Source organism: Cebus imitator, unplaced genomic scaffold, assembly GCF_001604975.1.
Source record: "Cebus imitator isolate Cc_AM_T3 unplaced genomic scaffold, Cebus_imitator-1.0 Scaffold197, whole genome shotgun sequence".
Taxonomy (NCBI): Eukaryota; Metazoa; Chordata; class Mammalia; order Primates; family Cebidae; genus Cebus; species Cebus imitator.
In genome coordinates this window covers 1847768-1863697 of record NW_016107512.1, presented here as the reverse complement: position 1 = coordinate 1863697, position 15930 = coordinate 1847768, and the positions used below count along the sequence as shown (strand labels likewise).

Below are 15930 nucleotides of genomic sequence, written 5' to 3'. Positions count from 1 at the left end.
AAGAGCAAAACTCCGTCTCAAAAAAAAAAAAAAACATAAACATAAATAATTTTTAAAAATATTTTAAAAGCTACATAGTTAAGTATTGTCTACTTTTATAATAAGCATGTCTTCAGGCGTGCACCACCATGCCTGGCTAATTTTTTAATTTTTTTGTAGAGACCAGGTCTCCCTGTGTTGCCAAGGCTGGTCTCGAACTCCTGGGCTCAAGCGATCCTCCTGGCTCAGCCTCCCAAAGTGGAGGACTGTGCATATTTTCTCGCGATATTTTCTAAAGGAGTCCATGTAACTTTTTTCTTTCTTTCTTTTTTTTTTGAGTCAGAGTCTTACTCTGTCACCCAGGCTGCAGTATAGTGCTATGATCTTGGCTCACTGCAGGCTCTGCCTCTTAGGTTCAAACAATTCTCCTGCTTCAGCCTCCCAAGTAGCTGGGATTGCAAACATGTGCCACCACACCTGGCTAACTTTTGCATTTTTAGTAGAGGTGGGGTTTCGCCATGTTGGCCAAGCTGGTCTCAACTCCTGGTCTCAAGTGACCCCCTCACCTCACCTCCCAAAGTGCTGGGATTACAGGTGTCAGCCACTATGCCCAGCCTCCATGTAATTTTTATGTTGGAAAAATAAACTATTTTGGCAGGTGGGAAGAAAGGGCTTTACAGCACTGTCTGGACCAATCCAGTCACTTGCTGCCTTGAGTCGTCTTCCACGTTGTCCAACGCTGCAAGCTGACCTCTTCTGTGTCTGGCTTTTTCTTTTCTAAACTATAAATCAGCCCTGCATTGCTCGTCTCATCTCCACATTTCCCGGCACAATGTGGGGCACCCAGCTGGCCCTTAGGCATGCATCTCATCAGTGGACTGCCCTTCCTGTCCCCACCCTATGCCGGCACTGTACCCACCTGCCCGTACCCACTTAATAGTGGGCTTCTCTCGGCCTGTGGCTGAGCAGGGCACTGTGGCCTCCTTGTCGAACTCCATGCACTGCTGCGGCTGGGGTGGTGGTGTGAACTTGAGCTTCTCTGTCTCAGCAGAGGGTGGGTGGAAAGAGGAGGAATTGAGGCCGCTGGAGAGGCCAGGGCCAGGCCTGCCACTCTTTCCCCTTTCCTCTCCTGCCTAACCAGGAAGGGTGCTCCCCCAAGACATGCTGGCTCACCTAGCACTTGCACACGGGCTTGGGCCTCGATGCTGCCGGCGGGGGTGCTGCTCACACAACGGTACCACGTCCCATCATACACCTCCACGTTGTTGATGCGCAAGGTCCCATTCTTGGAGACCTCGAACCGTGAGTCCTACAGCACAGGTGAGAGGCCTCAAAGCCTGAACCCACACCCACCTCTCCCTGGAGGCCACCTCCAGGGAAAGAGCACTGTGGAGGTGAGCACAGAAGAGGGCAGGTGGAGGGAGGCCCCCGCCCACCGATAGCAACAGTCTTCTGTCTCACCTCAGAGATAAGCATCTGGTTTCTGTACCAGACAACTGTGGGTTTGGGTGTGGCCTGGGTCAGGCAGTGCAAGTAGCCGGGTTTGCCCTCTTCCAGCTGGCTGTCTTGGGGCTTCTTCAGCCAGGTGGGCACAGCTAGACGGACAGGAATGAAACAGTGAATGCTGCTTCACAGGTCTCCAAAGCCAAAGGACCCAGCTCCAAGAAATTCTAATACCATTCTGGGCCCTGAGTTCAGAAGCCCCATGCTGCTTAGAAGGCAGGAGTTTTCCTTTAAGGAAGACCCAGGTGCCAGCACGTTGTTTTTTCCCTCTGAGACAGGTTCTCACTCTGCCACCCAGGCTGAGGTACAGTGACCCAATTACGGCTCACTACAGCCTCGAACTCCTAGGCTCAAGTGATTCTCCCACCTCAGCCTCCCAAACAGCTGGGACCACAGGCATGCACCATAACACTCAGCTATTTTTTTTTTAATTTTTTTGTAGAGATGGGGTCTTGCTATGTTACCCAGGATGGTCTCAAACTCATGGCCTCAAGCTGTCCTCCCTCCTTGGCCTCCCAAAGTGCTGAGATTATAGGCGTGAGCCAACACACCTTTTGAAAGCTATCTTAGTTAATTGTCACATTAATTAACTTAGTTAACATTATCTTAGTTATAAGCCCCCATGGTAGACAGGGAGTGGTGGCTCCTGCCTGAAATCCCAGCACTTTGGGAGGCTGAGCAGGGAGGATTGCTGTGAGCCACTGAACTCTAGCCTGGGCAGCAGAGTGAGACCTCCATCTCTAAAAAAACAAAAAATAAACCCCCCGAGGTATGTATTCCAACACCCATTTTACAGCTAAGGAAACAGATGTTAAAAGAAGTAATGGTGGCCAGGCGTGGTGGCTCATGCTTGTAATCCCAGCACTTTGGGAGGCCAAGGCGGGCGGATCACTTGAGATCAGGAGTCTGAGACCAGCCTGGCCAACATGGTAAAACACTGCCTCTACTAAAAATACAAAAATTAGCTGGGTGTGGTGGCACACACCTCTAATCCTAGCTATTCGGGAGGCTTAGGTGTGAGAATCGCTTGAATCTGGGAAGCGAAGGTTGCAGTGAGCCAAGTTGACATCACTGCACTCCAGCCTGGGTGACAGAGAAAGACTCCCATCTCAAATTAAAACAAACAAAAAAGAAAGAAAGAAAAGAAAGAAAAGAAAGAAAGAAAGAAAGAAGGAAAGAAAGAAAAAGTATCCCCAATGAAAGCAGGTGATTCTCAGCCCTCGACTGGAGGAAGGCTTGACCGTGAGTCTTGCCTTTGTGCCTGCACAGAGTGTCCTGAGCACCCGAATCATGTGCCTGAGCACAGGCCCCTGTCTTCTGAGATTTCAGTATCCTACTGGGGATACTAGCATCTCAACTTCACGTTTACAAAGCCACTTTCATATTCAAATCTTTTTGCAAATTTACCCACTCGGAAAGATGTTAGTAATATAAAGGTAAGTGGAAGAAGCAGATTGCAAAACAGTTTGCATATGTGTGTGTGTCTCTGTGTGCATATTATGGTTTTTACTGTGTATCCTTTTAAACTACCACAAAAGGTTTAGAACAAGGCATGGTATAAAGAAACAAGTAAACAAATAAATCCCTATGCCTACGGTAAGGCTATAAAAGGTTTGCCATGTGTACTTGCAGTCATATTTCTTGCTTTTCTCCCCCCTTTTTTCATAAGTAATGTTTAGTAAAGAAATTTGAAAAGTATAACAAACTAAAACTAATTAAAAATCACCTATAATTTTTTCCACAATTACCTCCCCAAAAAGAAAAAGAAATCATTTTCATCTACTTCATTTCACCTTTCCAAGGACCTTGTGGGGTAGGTAGTTGATTACTGGCTCCATTTTACAGATGAGGAGACTGAACCCTAGTAGGGTGGGTCACTCTGTGCATTGGAAGCATAGTGGGACCCGGGTCTCTAGACTCCCAGTCCATTGCTCTTTCCTCTGGTGCACCCACCCGAGCCCCTGTGCTTGGCTCTCCACTGTCTACTCCAACTCCTGGTAATGAATCGATTCTCAAACCCACAGGGCCCAGAACTGGGAGGGCCTCCGGTGAGCACCAGGGAAGCCTCTGTCCATCACACCGAGACCTGGGTTCCCCTCCACCCCTCCTTGGCCTTCAGGGCAAAGGTGCTCACTGGCCACAGTGATGTTGATATCCTGTCTCCGTTGACCAGCCAGGTTGGCCGCGTGGCAGGTGTAGACACCAGCATCGCTTTCGGCGATACTGGTCAACACCAGCTCGTGACCCTTCTGGTAGACCCTGCCATGGGTGGGCAGTCGGACTCCCGCGTGCTCCCACCACACACTGGGCTCTGGCAGACCCTTGGGGGGAAGGCAGGTCACACGCTCCTCGCTGCCAGCTGTGAACACCCGTGGCTCAAATAGTGGCATGTCTTCAATCTCTGAAAGGGTATAAGTGGGAGGAACAGCCTGATTATTGTGGGTCTCAGGGTACATGATATTCTCCCACAGCAAGGCCTAGGCCCTTTCCCAGCACAAACCCTCCCCTGCAGCCCCCTGCACCTCTTCTTCCTACCCCCAGCATCCTTTTCTTCCCCTGCTCTCTAAGCTGCTGACTAAAAACAGAAGCCTAAATCTCTATGTGCCAATAATATTAAAGGCAGCCCCCACGGCAGAACCCCAGAGCCAGAAACTCACCTGCTAGATGAAGTGTGGCCTCCAGGATGACGGGTGGGCCCCTCTGCCCCTGGCCGATGCAGCGGTAGACCCCTGCATTGCGTGGCCGGACCTGGGTCAGCAGCAGGGAGCCGTTGGCAAACACTGTGGCTCTGCGGAGGTGTGGGGGTCTGCAGAGGGGAGAGTACCATTTGGAAAAAGTGGCCAATAGGCCTACTTCTGCAAAAGTCAGAAATGGAGGAAGGAATTGACCAGGAACAGGGCAGAGAGGAGGAACTGACACTCCACGCTGGTGTGTGTGCCTGAATAGGCTTGCTCAGGTGCACGTGCAGGTGTGTGTTCCAACAGAGATCAGCTCTGGAAGTGATGAGGCAAATGGCAGTGCAGGTGAGAGACACAGTGACGTGGTTTGGCTGTGCCCCCACTCAAATCTCATCTTAAATTGTAGCTCCCATAATTCCCATGTGTTGTGGGTGGGACCTAGTGGGAGGTAACTGAATCATGGGGGCAAGTCTTTCACCTCCTTTTCTCACGATAGTGAATAAGTTTCACAAGATTGGATGGTTTTAAAAAGAGGCATTCCCCTGCACAAGCTCTCTTTCCTTTTGTCTGCTGCCATCCACGTAAGATGTGACTTGCTTCTCCTTGCCTTCTGCCATGATTGTGAGGCTGGCCCAGCCATGTGGAACTATAAGTCCGATTGAACCTCTTTCTTTTGTAAGTTGCCCAGTCTCGGGTATGTCTTCATCAGCAGTGTGAAAACAGACTAATACACAAAGTAACCCCCATGTGCAACTGTCAAGACAGGGGAGCCACCTTCCCGCAAGGCCAGGCTGATAGGGCACCGAGCCCTAGGGTCAGAAACCCCTCAGCCACACCAGATGGGCTATGGATGATGTCCTCAGGGCTGAAGCCAAGTGGCATCCAAGCCCCTAGCCTAGGAAGCCACACGCCCAAGGACCAGGGTCATGCCCAACACTGCAAAGGTGTTCTATGCTCTCCTAGGGTCCAGGCAAGAACAGAAGTCCCTGTAGTGGGGCTGGAACCTTCTAGGGGTGTTTGCTTCCTCCAGAAAGTGTGTGTTTCTGTGTGTGTATGAGAGAGAGAAATGTCTGCCACACTGGATCGTGCTGTCTAGACTGTGACTGCCTGAACACCTAGGTCTCTTGTGCCTCTCTCATCCCTGGGGTCTCTACCCTTCCATCCTAGAAGACCCACGTGGGCAGTGGAGAGATAGAAGTGGAACCACCACTAGCTCAGAGTGCCTTTGTGCAAACTGGAAAAGGGCTCTTCCTAGAGTCTCTTCCCTTTGTTAGACTCATTTTGTAACAGCGAAACATTTGAGTGTGTCTGTTGGAAATTTGAAGAATACGCGTACAAATCTGTGATGTCTGTGATATGAACTGCACCCGCTTCTAGAGAACGCACGTGTGTGGTGCACGGTACTGGAAGGCTCCTGGCCAGATGACTTACCGGCTGCGGTTAGTGATGGGAGTGTCGCCCTCAAAGACCCACTGCAGGCTTGGGAGTGGCTGGGCTGAGAACTGGCAATGAAACATGGCCTCTTCGTTCCTCGCTACCACCACGTCCTGGGGTGCTAGTACCACCCTGGCAAAGCTTTCATCTGGAGAGGGAAAGATAGGGGAGCGAGCAGGCTGGGTGGCGAGGCCCTCCTGTCCTCACCTCATCCCTTCCGCCCCAACCCCAGGCTCACCAGCAATGCTCAAGGTGAAGTTCTGGCTGCTGCACGCTTGGCCAAAAGCATTGTGAGCACAGCAGGAATAGAGGCCACTGTGCTCAGGACCAGCTGGCCGGAGCGTCAGGTTCCGCTCCTTGCTGCTGACTGTGTGGTTGCTCTGACCATCAGAAAGGGGGCTCCCATCTCGGAACCACTGGTAGGTGGGCCTGCAGGGCAGACACAGTCAGCAGTGGGGGAGGGGGTACTCAGTGGCCAGTGGAGAGGATACAGAATCAGAGGGTCAGGGCTAGACCTTTCAGTTTATACATGGAGAAATGAGGCCTGGGGAGGGGAAGGGACTTGCATAAGGGCACACAGTAATTCTGATTCAGGGGCAGAAACTAGTTGAGATTAGATCTCTCAGCTCTATACACAATGTGGCCCCCTCTTCAGGTCACCAGGGGCCAGCATAGGGCAACATCTGGGCGGGCGAGCGGGGGTGAAGAGCACCGTGGTGGTGGAAGGAGTGGTCACAGAATGGAGCGAGGTGACATCTGCATAGAGTCCAGGATTTGGGGAAACATCCCTGTCTGGAATAACCCTCTCCAACCCCACCTCCTTGACTCCTTACCGAGGGTGCCCATCAATGTGACAACGAAGTGTGACCTGGGTCTGTGGCTGGATCTCAGCTTCTGAGGCTGGGTGCTTCAGGACCACAGGACCTGCCTCGATCCCTGTAGCAGAGGCCACGGTTGCAGTGAGGGGCAGAGCAGGATAAGGGTGGGAAAGCAGAGGGCAAAGAGGACACGCAGGAAGCCATGGAACCTTGAGGCTCTGTGCCAAGAGACACGGGGAAGTCCTGGAGGCTGAGGCTGGGGCTGCAGGTACCAGATACTATGTGCCTGCCTGGTCCCTGGCAGGTCAAGCCTGACACTTGGCCAGGTGCTCAGATGCCCTTTCCATTTGCACAAGCATCCAGCAGATAAATGGGCCCCAGACTCGAAGGAAAACATTTTTGGAAAAAATATAACTGTTAATTTCCTCTTATTCACATGAGCAGAAAGAGCTGATAATAAATGCCTTCTGCCTGCCCTATTTAACTGGAAATGGGAGAAGCTGAGGCAAGGGAGCGGTCCCCCAGCGCTCATAGTTGAGGGTCTGACGGGGGACTGGGCACAGCCTCCTGGCTCTCACATTTGATGTTGAAGGAGGCATTGGCGCTGCGGGCTTCTTCGCCAGTGACATCATCCCGAGCCACACACTGGAAGGTGCCAGAGTCCTGCAGCCGGTCCACAGCTGCAAAGCTCAGGCTGCTGCCCTGGGCGAAACGCCGCTCCGTGTCCTGGACAGGGGCCCCATCAAGCAGCCAGTACACATGCACTGGGCCCGGAGCCTCGACCTCGCAGCGAAGCAGCGCCCGGCGCCCCTGCAGTGCATCCTGGGAGGACGGCTGCTTGATGAAGACGATGGCCGCCTGGGTACCTGTAGATGGGGACAGGGGAGAGTCAGGGTCAAGGGGAGCTGCAGCCTCTGTCCTAACACAGGTACACAGGAGGCAAGGGGCTGTGTACACAAGAGGCGTCCAATAAGTGCAGCTGTGAAGAATCTGATGCCACAATTCCAAGAGTCCCCTGAGGAACTTTTTTTTTTGAGATGAAGTGTCGCTCTTATCGCCCAGGCTGGAGTACAGTGGCGCAATCTCAGCTCACTGCAACCTCCACCTCCAAGGTTCAAGTGATTCTCCTGCCTCGGCCTCCCAAGTAGCTGGGATTATAGGCATAAGCCACCACACCTGGCTAATTTTTGTATTTTTAGTAAAGACAGAGTTTCACCATGTTGGCCAGGCTGGTCTCAAACCCCTGACCTCAGGTGATCTGCCTGCCTCTGCCTCCCAAAGTGCTAGGATTACATGTGTGAGCCACCATGCCCAGCCCCCGGAAGAATTTTTCAACTGTGCTGAGTACTCTGTAGGATACAAAGACACAGTAGCCTCTCCTCAAGAGGCCTCAAGACTAGAGGGGCACATAGGACACAGTTACAGTCATGTAAATGCCAAATGAATGGGGTGAGCAGGCAGTAGTGACTCTGGAGCACAAAGGAAGAAGGGATCGTGGGGGCTGGCTGAACAGAGAGGCTTCCTAGAGGAAGAGAGCCTGGGCCTGCAGGATCAGATCACAGGAGGTTTTGATGCCTGGCTGAGGAGCAGGCTACCTTCCCCACCATCCAGACTCAGGAGGTTCAGCAAAGTTAAATCATGATCCAAACAGTACCTTGGAAAAATGGCTTCACTCGCACCCCTTGATGGTGCCAGCATCAGAGGTGGCCACAGACTGGGGATGCTTTGAATCTCACCCACAAATGCTCTGCAGCCAACATTCCCCAGACACTTCTTTGGGAAAACCCACCCCATTACCGGAGAAGCCAATATTCTCTAGAAACCTGGGCTATTGCCAAAGACCAGCCAAAGGCCATGCCACGTCCTGCTCTCTAGCCCTGAGAATCCATCTGTGGCCAAGGCCAGCTTCTCTGTGTTAAGAGGTGAGCCAAGTTGTTTCAGATTTCCACTTGAAGCCTTTCCCTCTCCTGCACCGTTATAGTTCAGCTCCGGCCAGGGGCATGCCCTGGACAAGAGGGGTCCTGCAACCAAAGGTGGAACTGCAGTCAATGGGAACAAAGAGGAAGAAGCCTGCACTGCACGGCAGATGGGTTAGGGAGGCAGAGGGCAGAGCCGGGCAGGTGGGTGGCATGGTTACGACAGTGGCAGGAGCAACACACTGGACTTTGTTCCTGGCCCGTGTGGGCGCCTTACAGAGGCCTGGAGCCACTGGGCCTTGCACACAGAAGAGGACCCCCATCCACCATCCCCCATCCCCCACTCCCCACCCCCGGAAGAAGAAACGAGCCACTTGGGACTACTACACACAGCAGCAGGCTCTGCCTTGGGCCAAACTGGCTGGGCAAGGGCAGGAAGGGACTAACAGGGTTTTTTCCATCCCTTTCCAAACCACTGGAAACTAATCTTGGCCCAGAGAGCCCCTTCCAAGTCCCTGGAGGTGGGGTTCTGTTCTTGAGGGGACGAGAATCAGTCTCCTCATAAAGTCAGTGTCAAGACAATTCCAGGATCCCCTAGGCTGGGTCCAGATGAGAGGCTGCCCCTGGGGTTGGCCCATCTCCGAACATCCTCAGCGGTGCCAGCCCTCATCTCCTGACACAAAACACAGCCATGGAGCTGGAAGCAGCTCAGAGCAGCCCATTACTTCCCAGTGTGGCACTGTTGGCTCTTCTGGGTGGCACTGTTGGTTCTCTGGGTGGCCTATCCCACCCACTGCGCAAGTCGACAAACCTGCCCTCCCAGCACTGCTGAACACCCATCACTGTGACAATCCAAACACACCCCTCCACATTTCCAAATGATGCACAAGAATAGGGCTCTGCCCTTCCTCGTCACTGTGCTACAGATGCGTAAACTCAGGTCCAGGCACATGAAAGAATCTGCCCAAGATCAAATAGCTCACATGCGGCAGAGCCAGGACCATGACCCACAGAAACCAACCCTATGCAGTTCCCAGCCCTGCTCAGGGACTCAGAAACAACCCTAGAAGTATCTGATCCTACCATGAGGAGTCACATTCCCCACTGCCAGGTAGCGGGGTGGACATGCCTCTTGCAGACAATGCCAGGCACACAAAGGCACCAGCAAGCACTGCCTGAACTGAAGTGACCTCAAAGGAAGTGTGGGGCAAGAACCAGTGCACGGAGTACTTCTGGAGCACCTCTCATGACGCAGGTGGGCAGAATCAGACTGATCCCCAGTGGGCCTCTGCAAATATGACTCACCAAAATCCTAGGACCTTTCTCTTTTTTTTGTGAGCTGGAGTGTTACTCTGCCACCCAGGCTGGAATGCAGTGGTGCAATCTCAGCTCATGGCAACCTCCGCCTCCTGGGTTTAAGTGATTCTCATGCCTTAGCCTCCGGAGTAACTGGGATTACAAGTACACGCCACCATGCCCAGCTAATTTTTGTACTATTTGTGGAGACAGGGTTTCACCATGTTGGCCAGGTTGGTCTCAAACTCCTGACCTCAAGTGATCCACCTGCCCCAGCCTCCCAAAATGCTGGAATTACAGGCATGAGCTACGGCGATCTACCCAAAATCCTAGAGCCTTTGACCCAGAACTCTAGGAGGTCCATCAAAGATCAAAGAGAGATCACCTGCCCTCGAGGTGTGGGCAAGCCCCTGCTCAGCTTCTGCAGACATGGTGGGGAGCCAGGAGTCTTGCCCACACAGAGAAGCTGTTAAGGGGCTGGAATCAGACAGGCTGGGCTCAAATCCTGACTGTTACACTCAGTGTCTGACCTTGGGCAAGTAACGCAGACTCTGTCTCAGTTTCCTCTGCCTCCTTCACAAGGCTGTCAGGAGTTGTAAACCTGGAAACACACATGAAGTGCCTTGCAAAGGGTTCACCTTCAGTAAATGGCAGCTACTGTTAAATATTCTCATGATCACCCTTCCTGCTCAAGGACTCAAATTCTAAGAAGATTAGAAAGCTCCCCACTTGCCAAGCCCCAGGGCCACTCCCAGACCCTGAACAGGAGAGAAGCCACCACAGCAGAGAGGTCTGAAGGGAATAATCAGGAGGTGAGTGGGATGGAGGGGAAGGGGCCCTGGGCTTACAGGAACCACAGACCACCTGCCACAGAAACCCAAGCTGGGAGAAGAGTCAGCGTGACTCAGAGAGACCCCAGCTCAGCCTCGGCCACCCCCAGCTCAACCTCCAGCACCCACTCCCAGGGCTGGGAGCAGGCTGCTCCATAGCTGTGGTAAGAGATGCTGCATTCCCAGACTGCCACTCAGAGCCCCTGTGCCCCAACGATGGGGCCTGGGAAACATCAAAGCCAGCCCCAAGGGGCCCTCTGTCCTGACGTCAGCTCACAGCAGGTCCTGGTTAGTGCCTGGCTGGGACAGACTTTAGATGTTTCAAAAGGCAGAGAATGCAGCTCCCAGGCTGCTCCAAGGATCCAGCCCCTGCTGTTAAGCACTTCGACCATGAGGCTCCTCATACAGGTTGGCCCAGGACTGTGGCACCCGTGTTTGCTCAGAAGGCAGTCTGTGGTGTGCCCAGCCTGGCCATCTGCCCGGCCTGCAGAAGGGGACATTGGTCTGCTGTTTGGTGTTGGGCAATTTTTGAGACAGGGTCTCACTCTGTTGCCCAGGCTGGAGTACAGTGGTGCAATCACGGCTCACTGCAGCCTTGACCTCCAGGGCTCAAGTGATCCTCCCCCCTCAGCCTGCCAGGTAGCTGGGACCTCAGGCCCGGCTAGTTTTTTGTAGAGACAGGGTTTTGCCATGTTGCCCAGGCTGGTCTTGAACTCCTGAGCTCAAGAAATCCTCCCACCTCGGCCTCCAAAGTGTTGATTACAGGCATGAGCCACCACACCCGGCTTTGGTCTGCTGTTTTGTTTTGGGGATAGGGGCAGCAGACGCAGAAGCAGACAAAGGAGCCCTGGCAGAAAGGTCAGACTCCAAGAAAGGAGCTGGGAAATGAGGTCCTCTGCTCTTGCTTTGTCAGAAGCTTTGCTGATAACAGAAACAGAAGACAGCAATGATGGAGAAGAGGGCAGGCGTTTTGGGATTGAGGTGGTACCTGCCTCAAGGTGATGTAGTCACCACCACATTCCCGTCCCCTCGCCCTGACACGAGGATGCCCCCAGGACTGTGGTCTGGGAAAGGTCCTGGCCTTCCCAAGGCTGCCCCCTCTTTCACTGCCAGGCCACACCAAGCAACCCCCTCCACTGCACACAAACCCCCATGGAGATGCAGGCCACATGACCCCAGAGGCAGCCAGCTCCATGTGTAGCTTTGGGGCTGCCAAACAGCCCTGCCCCCGCTGCTCCCTAGTGACGCTACCTTAGTGTGTCCTCTGCACCCTTCTTCCTGGCTGTGAAATGGGGACAGCGGCCCCACCACCAAGGCTGGGTGGGGGCTAATGGGTTCACATTCGCAAAGCCCATGCACAGCACAAAGCACAGAGGGTGCTGCTTCCCCGGTAGGAGCCTGCTGCCCTGGGCTCAGTCGTTGCCCCTCAGCAATGACAGGCCATCTGCCCACACCAGGCACCGACCCCAACAAAGCCGGAGCTGCAAACACCCAATAAGGACATTTTCCAAGCCATTTATTTGGCTCCCTAACAGCCATCTATATGCAGACACTTACTCTGCTTGCGTCTCCCACGCCCGCCTTCCGCCCCCATCCCCGCCAGCATCTGGTCTGGTGCCCACCCTCCGTGTTGCTCTCTGGGCTCGGGCCCAGCCAGCCCATGTGTGTATATGTGTGCGTGTATACACACACATAAGTGTAAACACAATTGTTATAGAGAGCAGAGAGCAGCAGGAAGTTTTTCCTAAGTACTCCCACTCTAATTTTGTCTGCTTCGATCCAAGGACCCATCTGGGCCAGTCAACTACTCATCTCTCAGGGGCTAGAAATCCTGGTCTAGGAAACATCCCCAGGACCTATATAGGCCTGTAATCCCAGCACTTTGGGAGGCTGAGGCGGGCAGATCACCAGGTCAGGCATTTGAGACCAGCCTGGCCAACATGGTGAAATCCCATCTCTACTAAAAATACAAAAATTAGCTGGATGTGGTGGCCCGTGCCTGTAATCCCAGCTACTCAGGAGGCTGAGGCAGGAGAATTGCCTGAACCCAGGAGGCGGAGGTTGCAGTGAACCAGCATTGCGCCACTGTACTCCAGCCTAGGCAACAGAGCAAGACTCCATCTCAAATAAAAAAGAAAATGCCATCCTTCAGATGTCTCAGGACCAGGCTGAGACAGAAAGACCCTGGAAGAACCTGGTTGAAGGACTTGACGCTACCAACCCAGAAGTCCTCCAGGAGTGTGCTCCACAGAGGCAAGGGGGTTTTGCATGGTGGAAGGTGACTGTGTGAATGACCACAGGATCTCTCCCACACCCAAAGTCAACCAGCCACGCATATGTGTCTGACTCTTCCACACCAGCACCACGCTAAAGACTCAGTCCTTTGGCTGGGCGAGGTGGCTCATGCCTATAATCGCAACACTTTGGGAGGATGAGAAGGAGCTTTACCTGAGGTCAGGAGTTCGAGACTAGCCTGGCCAACATGGTGAAACCCTATCTCTACTAAAAATACAAAAATTCGCTGGGCGTGGTGGCGCATGCCTATAATACCAGCTACTCGGGAGGTCGACACAGGAGAATTGCTTGAACCACTGCACGCCAGCCAGAGCGAGATCCATTTCAAAAAAAGAAAAAGACTCAGTCTCTGGCCTCACAGCCCAGGTCCCTATAGGGCATATCCTGAATGCCAGATGGGCCCCTAGAGACCAGGCCAAGGCGGTGGCTCCTGTGGGGCACACACAGACTCCCAAGGGAGAGGTCTGGCAGGTTCCCAAAGTAGGGAGACAACACCAAGCCACAGGGCAAGAGAAGCAGCCCGGGGGCTCCCTGACCCACAGAGGACGAACCTCCTCTCAAGTCCCCACCACTTGGAAACTCTGAGGGGGCCAAGCCAGAGGGCCCAGGGAGCCTCCACAGCCCCTGAAAAGCCTCCCCCTGGGGCCAGGACACTGTACTGCAGACCACATACCTTGAAGATTTGACTGACATACTCTTAATTGCTCTAGAACCACTCCAAAGGTGTGAGGCCCAGAGACTATTTTTTTTTTGTCTTTTTGAAGCAGGGTCTCACTCTGTCGCTCACGCTGAAGTGCAGTGGTGCAATCACAACTCACTGCAGCCTTACCTCCCAGGCCCAAGCAATTTTCCCACCCTCACCCTCCTGAGTAGCTGGGACCACAGGCACGTGCCACCATGCCCAGCTAATTTTAAATTTTGTTTGCAGAAGTGGTTGCTCAGCCTGGTACTGAACTCCTGGGCTGAAGTGATCCTCCTGCCTCAGCCTCTCAAAGTGCTGGGATTACAGGCATGAGCCACCACGCCTGGCCACATTTGTACTGTTCAATCTCTACTGCTGCAGGAATAAGTTACTTGAGTGAACGGTAAGTCCAGTCATCTCCCTTTCACCCAGGTTGGCAGAAATACAAAATGCTGCAGGGGTATTTGTGACTCTGAGGATTTAGAATGTCTCCCCCGACTACCACCAGTACACTGTATATGGTTTTAGTGCAGGCAACCCAGAGTGATGGTGAGCCCAGAGCATAAGGGCTCAGAGGTCACTGAAGATAGACAAGCTCACTACAAGACGCAGTGAGCTGCAGATCACAAAATTCTGTTCCCCTTCTGTCTTCCCAGGGTCTACAAAAGGCCCCAGGTTCACCAACAGGAGCCCTCCAAAATCCATCCCAGCCCCTGCCCTAATCAGAGCAAGAGGGAGCAGGGCCAGGGACCCTGCTGAGTTTTTCTGTCCTGGGACTTAATATCAGTGTCTGGAGAGGTTCCCACATCCCGATTACGGAAACAGAACAGAATCGCCAGGACTGGGACAGAAACAATTTAGCAGAGGCGGGTTCTTACATCCTGGGTGAAAACCACAACTCAGACTTGCCTGTCCCACTCCCAGGAGGCCCTGGAGGGGCAGATTAACCTCTAATGGTAGGAGTAAGGCCTTGGGTCCGGTATCATGTGGTACCCAAGCACAGAGAGACAAAAATGCCAGCCAGCTGAGTCAGGCGCAGTGCCTGTAATCCCAGCAACTCGGGAGGATGAGGCAAAAGGATCCCTTGAGGCCAGGAGTTCAGCCTGAGCGACAAAAAAAAAAAAAAAAAAAAAAAAAGGCAGCCAGAAATGTGCAACATGGCATAAGGTGCTCCCCCAGCCAGAGGTCACCATCAGCCCTTGGACCCCACCTGTCCTCTACTGAGGCTGGAAGCATTATACCCATTTAAGTGACCCTTAAATGGCTGTGGAGGAGTCTCCAAGGAAGTAGCAATGAATGAAAAACACAGCTGGAGTGAGGTGGTGTGATGAGATGGAAGGAACATAAGTTAGGGAAACGTGGGTTCTAGTTTGATACAACCACTCACCAGGATGACCCTGGCCAATCACCACCTCCTTCCAGGCAGTCCTATCTGTAAAATTACAGAAATGAGAGCATGCAACTGGACAGTCACCAAGACCTAACACTAGACTGGCTGCAATGAATCGAAGACGTAGTTACAGAAAGAGGGGCCTGGCTGGGCGCGGTGGCTCACGCCTGTAATCCCAGCACTTTGGAAGGCCAAGGTGGGCAGATCACCTGAGGTCGTGCCACTGCACTCCAGACTGGGTGACAGAGCCAGATTCAGACTCAATAAAAAAAAAAAAAAAAAGAAAAGAAAGGGGGGCCTATTCCTTAGAATCTCCCCCACCCACCATCCGCACAGTCAGTCCCCAGAGCCCACTTGGTAAACGAAGCACCAGGCCCAAGAGGGATTAAGAGAGACCTAACAAACAGCAGGTGTGCGGGGTCTGAGGCAGCTGGGGGTTGCAAACGGGGATCCAGCATCGTTCTGATGAGCTGCTCTGCTCCTCAGCTCAGCCCCACGCAGCCTCCCCAGGAGACGTGCCTTGGCCACATGCTTGCATGGAAACCTCACTGCCTGGAATACGCTGACACTCTTGCCTCTGCTGTGACTGAGAGCTTTATCCCCCAAGCTAGTAAGCTGGAGGGAAGGGCAGACATCTGTGTCCCCCTGGTGCCTGGGACACGCAGCAAATACCCTGAGAGCACACATGGGAAAATGAAGTCACTCAAGTGTCCATCTGAACTGAAATCTTGTCCTACATCTACATTTACCCATCTTGGCCAACTTAATTTTCCTCTCTGGGTCTCCGTATTCTCACTTGGAAAACGGTAGCCTTGAAACCAATTTTAGTAATGCTTTATCAGCCTACAGTCCCACCCTATGATATTTAAATGAAATTCACATTAAGTATAGACACACAGAAGTCTGCCTGCTTTTCAGGAAAGTTAAAAACCCCAGAAATTCTAAGGAACTGTGGAACCCAGGACTCAAAAGCCCTCAGACCTCCTAAGGAGACCCCTTCCAGAGGTGAATGTGGGGAGGAAGACCTGGAACAGAACTGCCAATGGGAGCCACTAGTTCTCAGCACCTTCCATGCCTGCGAACAGATCTGTTCTTGGCCCCAAGAGGAG

The 15930-nt window shown here is 52.9% G+C and overlaps 1 protein-coding gene across 1 annotated transcript in view; it reads right to left on the bottom strand.

Moving 5' to 3' along the window:
* The window catches only part of PTK7 (protein tyrosine kinase 7 (inactive)), an 80048-nt gene that overhangs the window by 20509 nt on the left and 43609 nt on the right, over positions 1 to 15930 (bottom strand). The window contains exons 2-10 of the mRNA XM_017547325.2: positions 6991 to 7278; positions 6428 to 6530; positions 5833 to 6023; positions 5592 to 5742; positions 4140 to 4288; positions 3617 to 3883; positions 1441 to 1574; positions 1153 to 1288; positions 899 to 1018 (exon numbers count right to left, since the gene is read on the bottom strand). Coding sequence (XP_017402814.1) covers positions 899 to 1018; positions 1153 to 1288; positions 1441 to 1574; positions 3617 to 3883; positions 4140 to 4288; positions 5592 to 5742; positions 5833 to 6023; positions 6428 to 6530; positions 6991 to 7278 — 1539 coding nt within the window. The remainder of the gene's footprint in view (positions 1 to 898; positions 1019 to 1152; positions 1289 to 1440; positions 1575 to 3616; positions 3884 to 4139; positions 4289 to 5591; positions 5743 to 5832; positions 6024 to 6427; positions 6531 to 6990; positions 7279 to 15930) is intronic.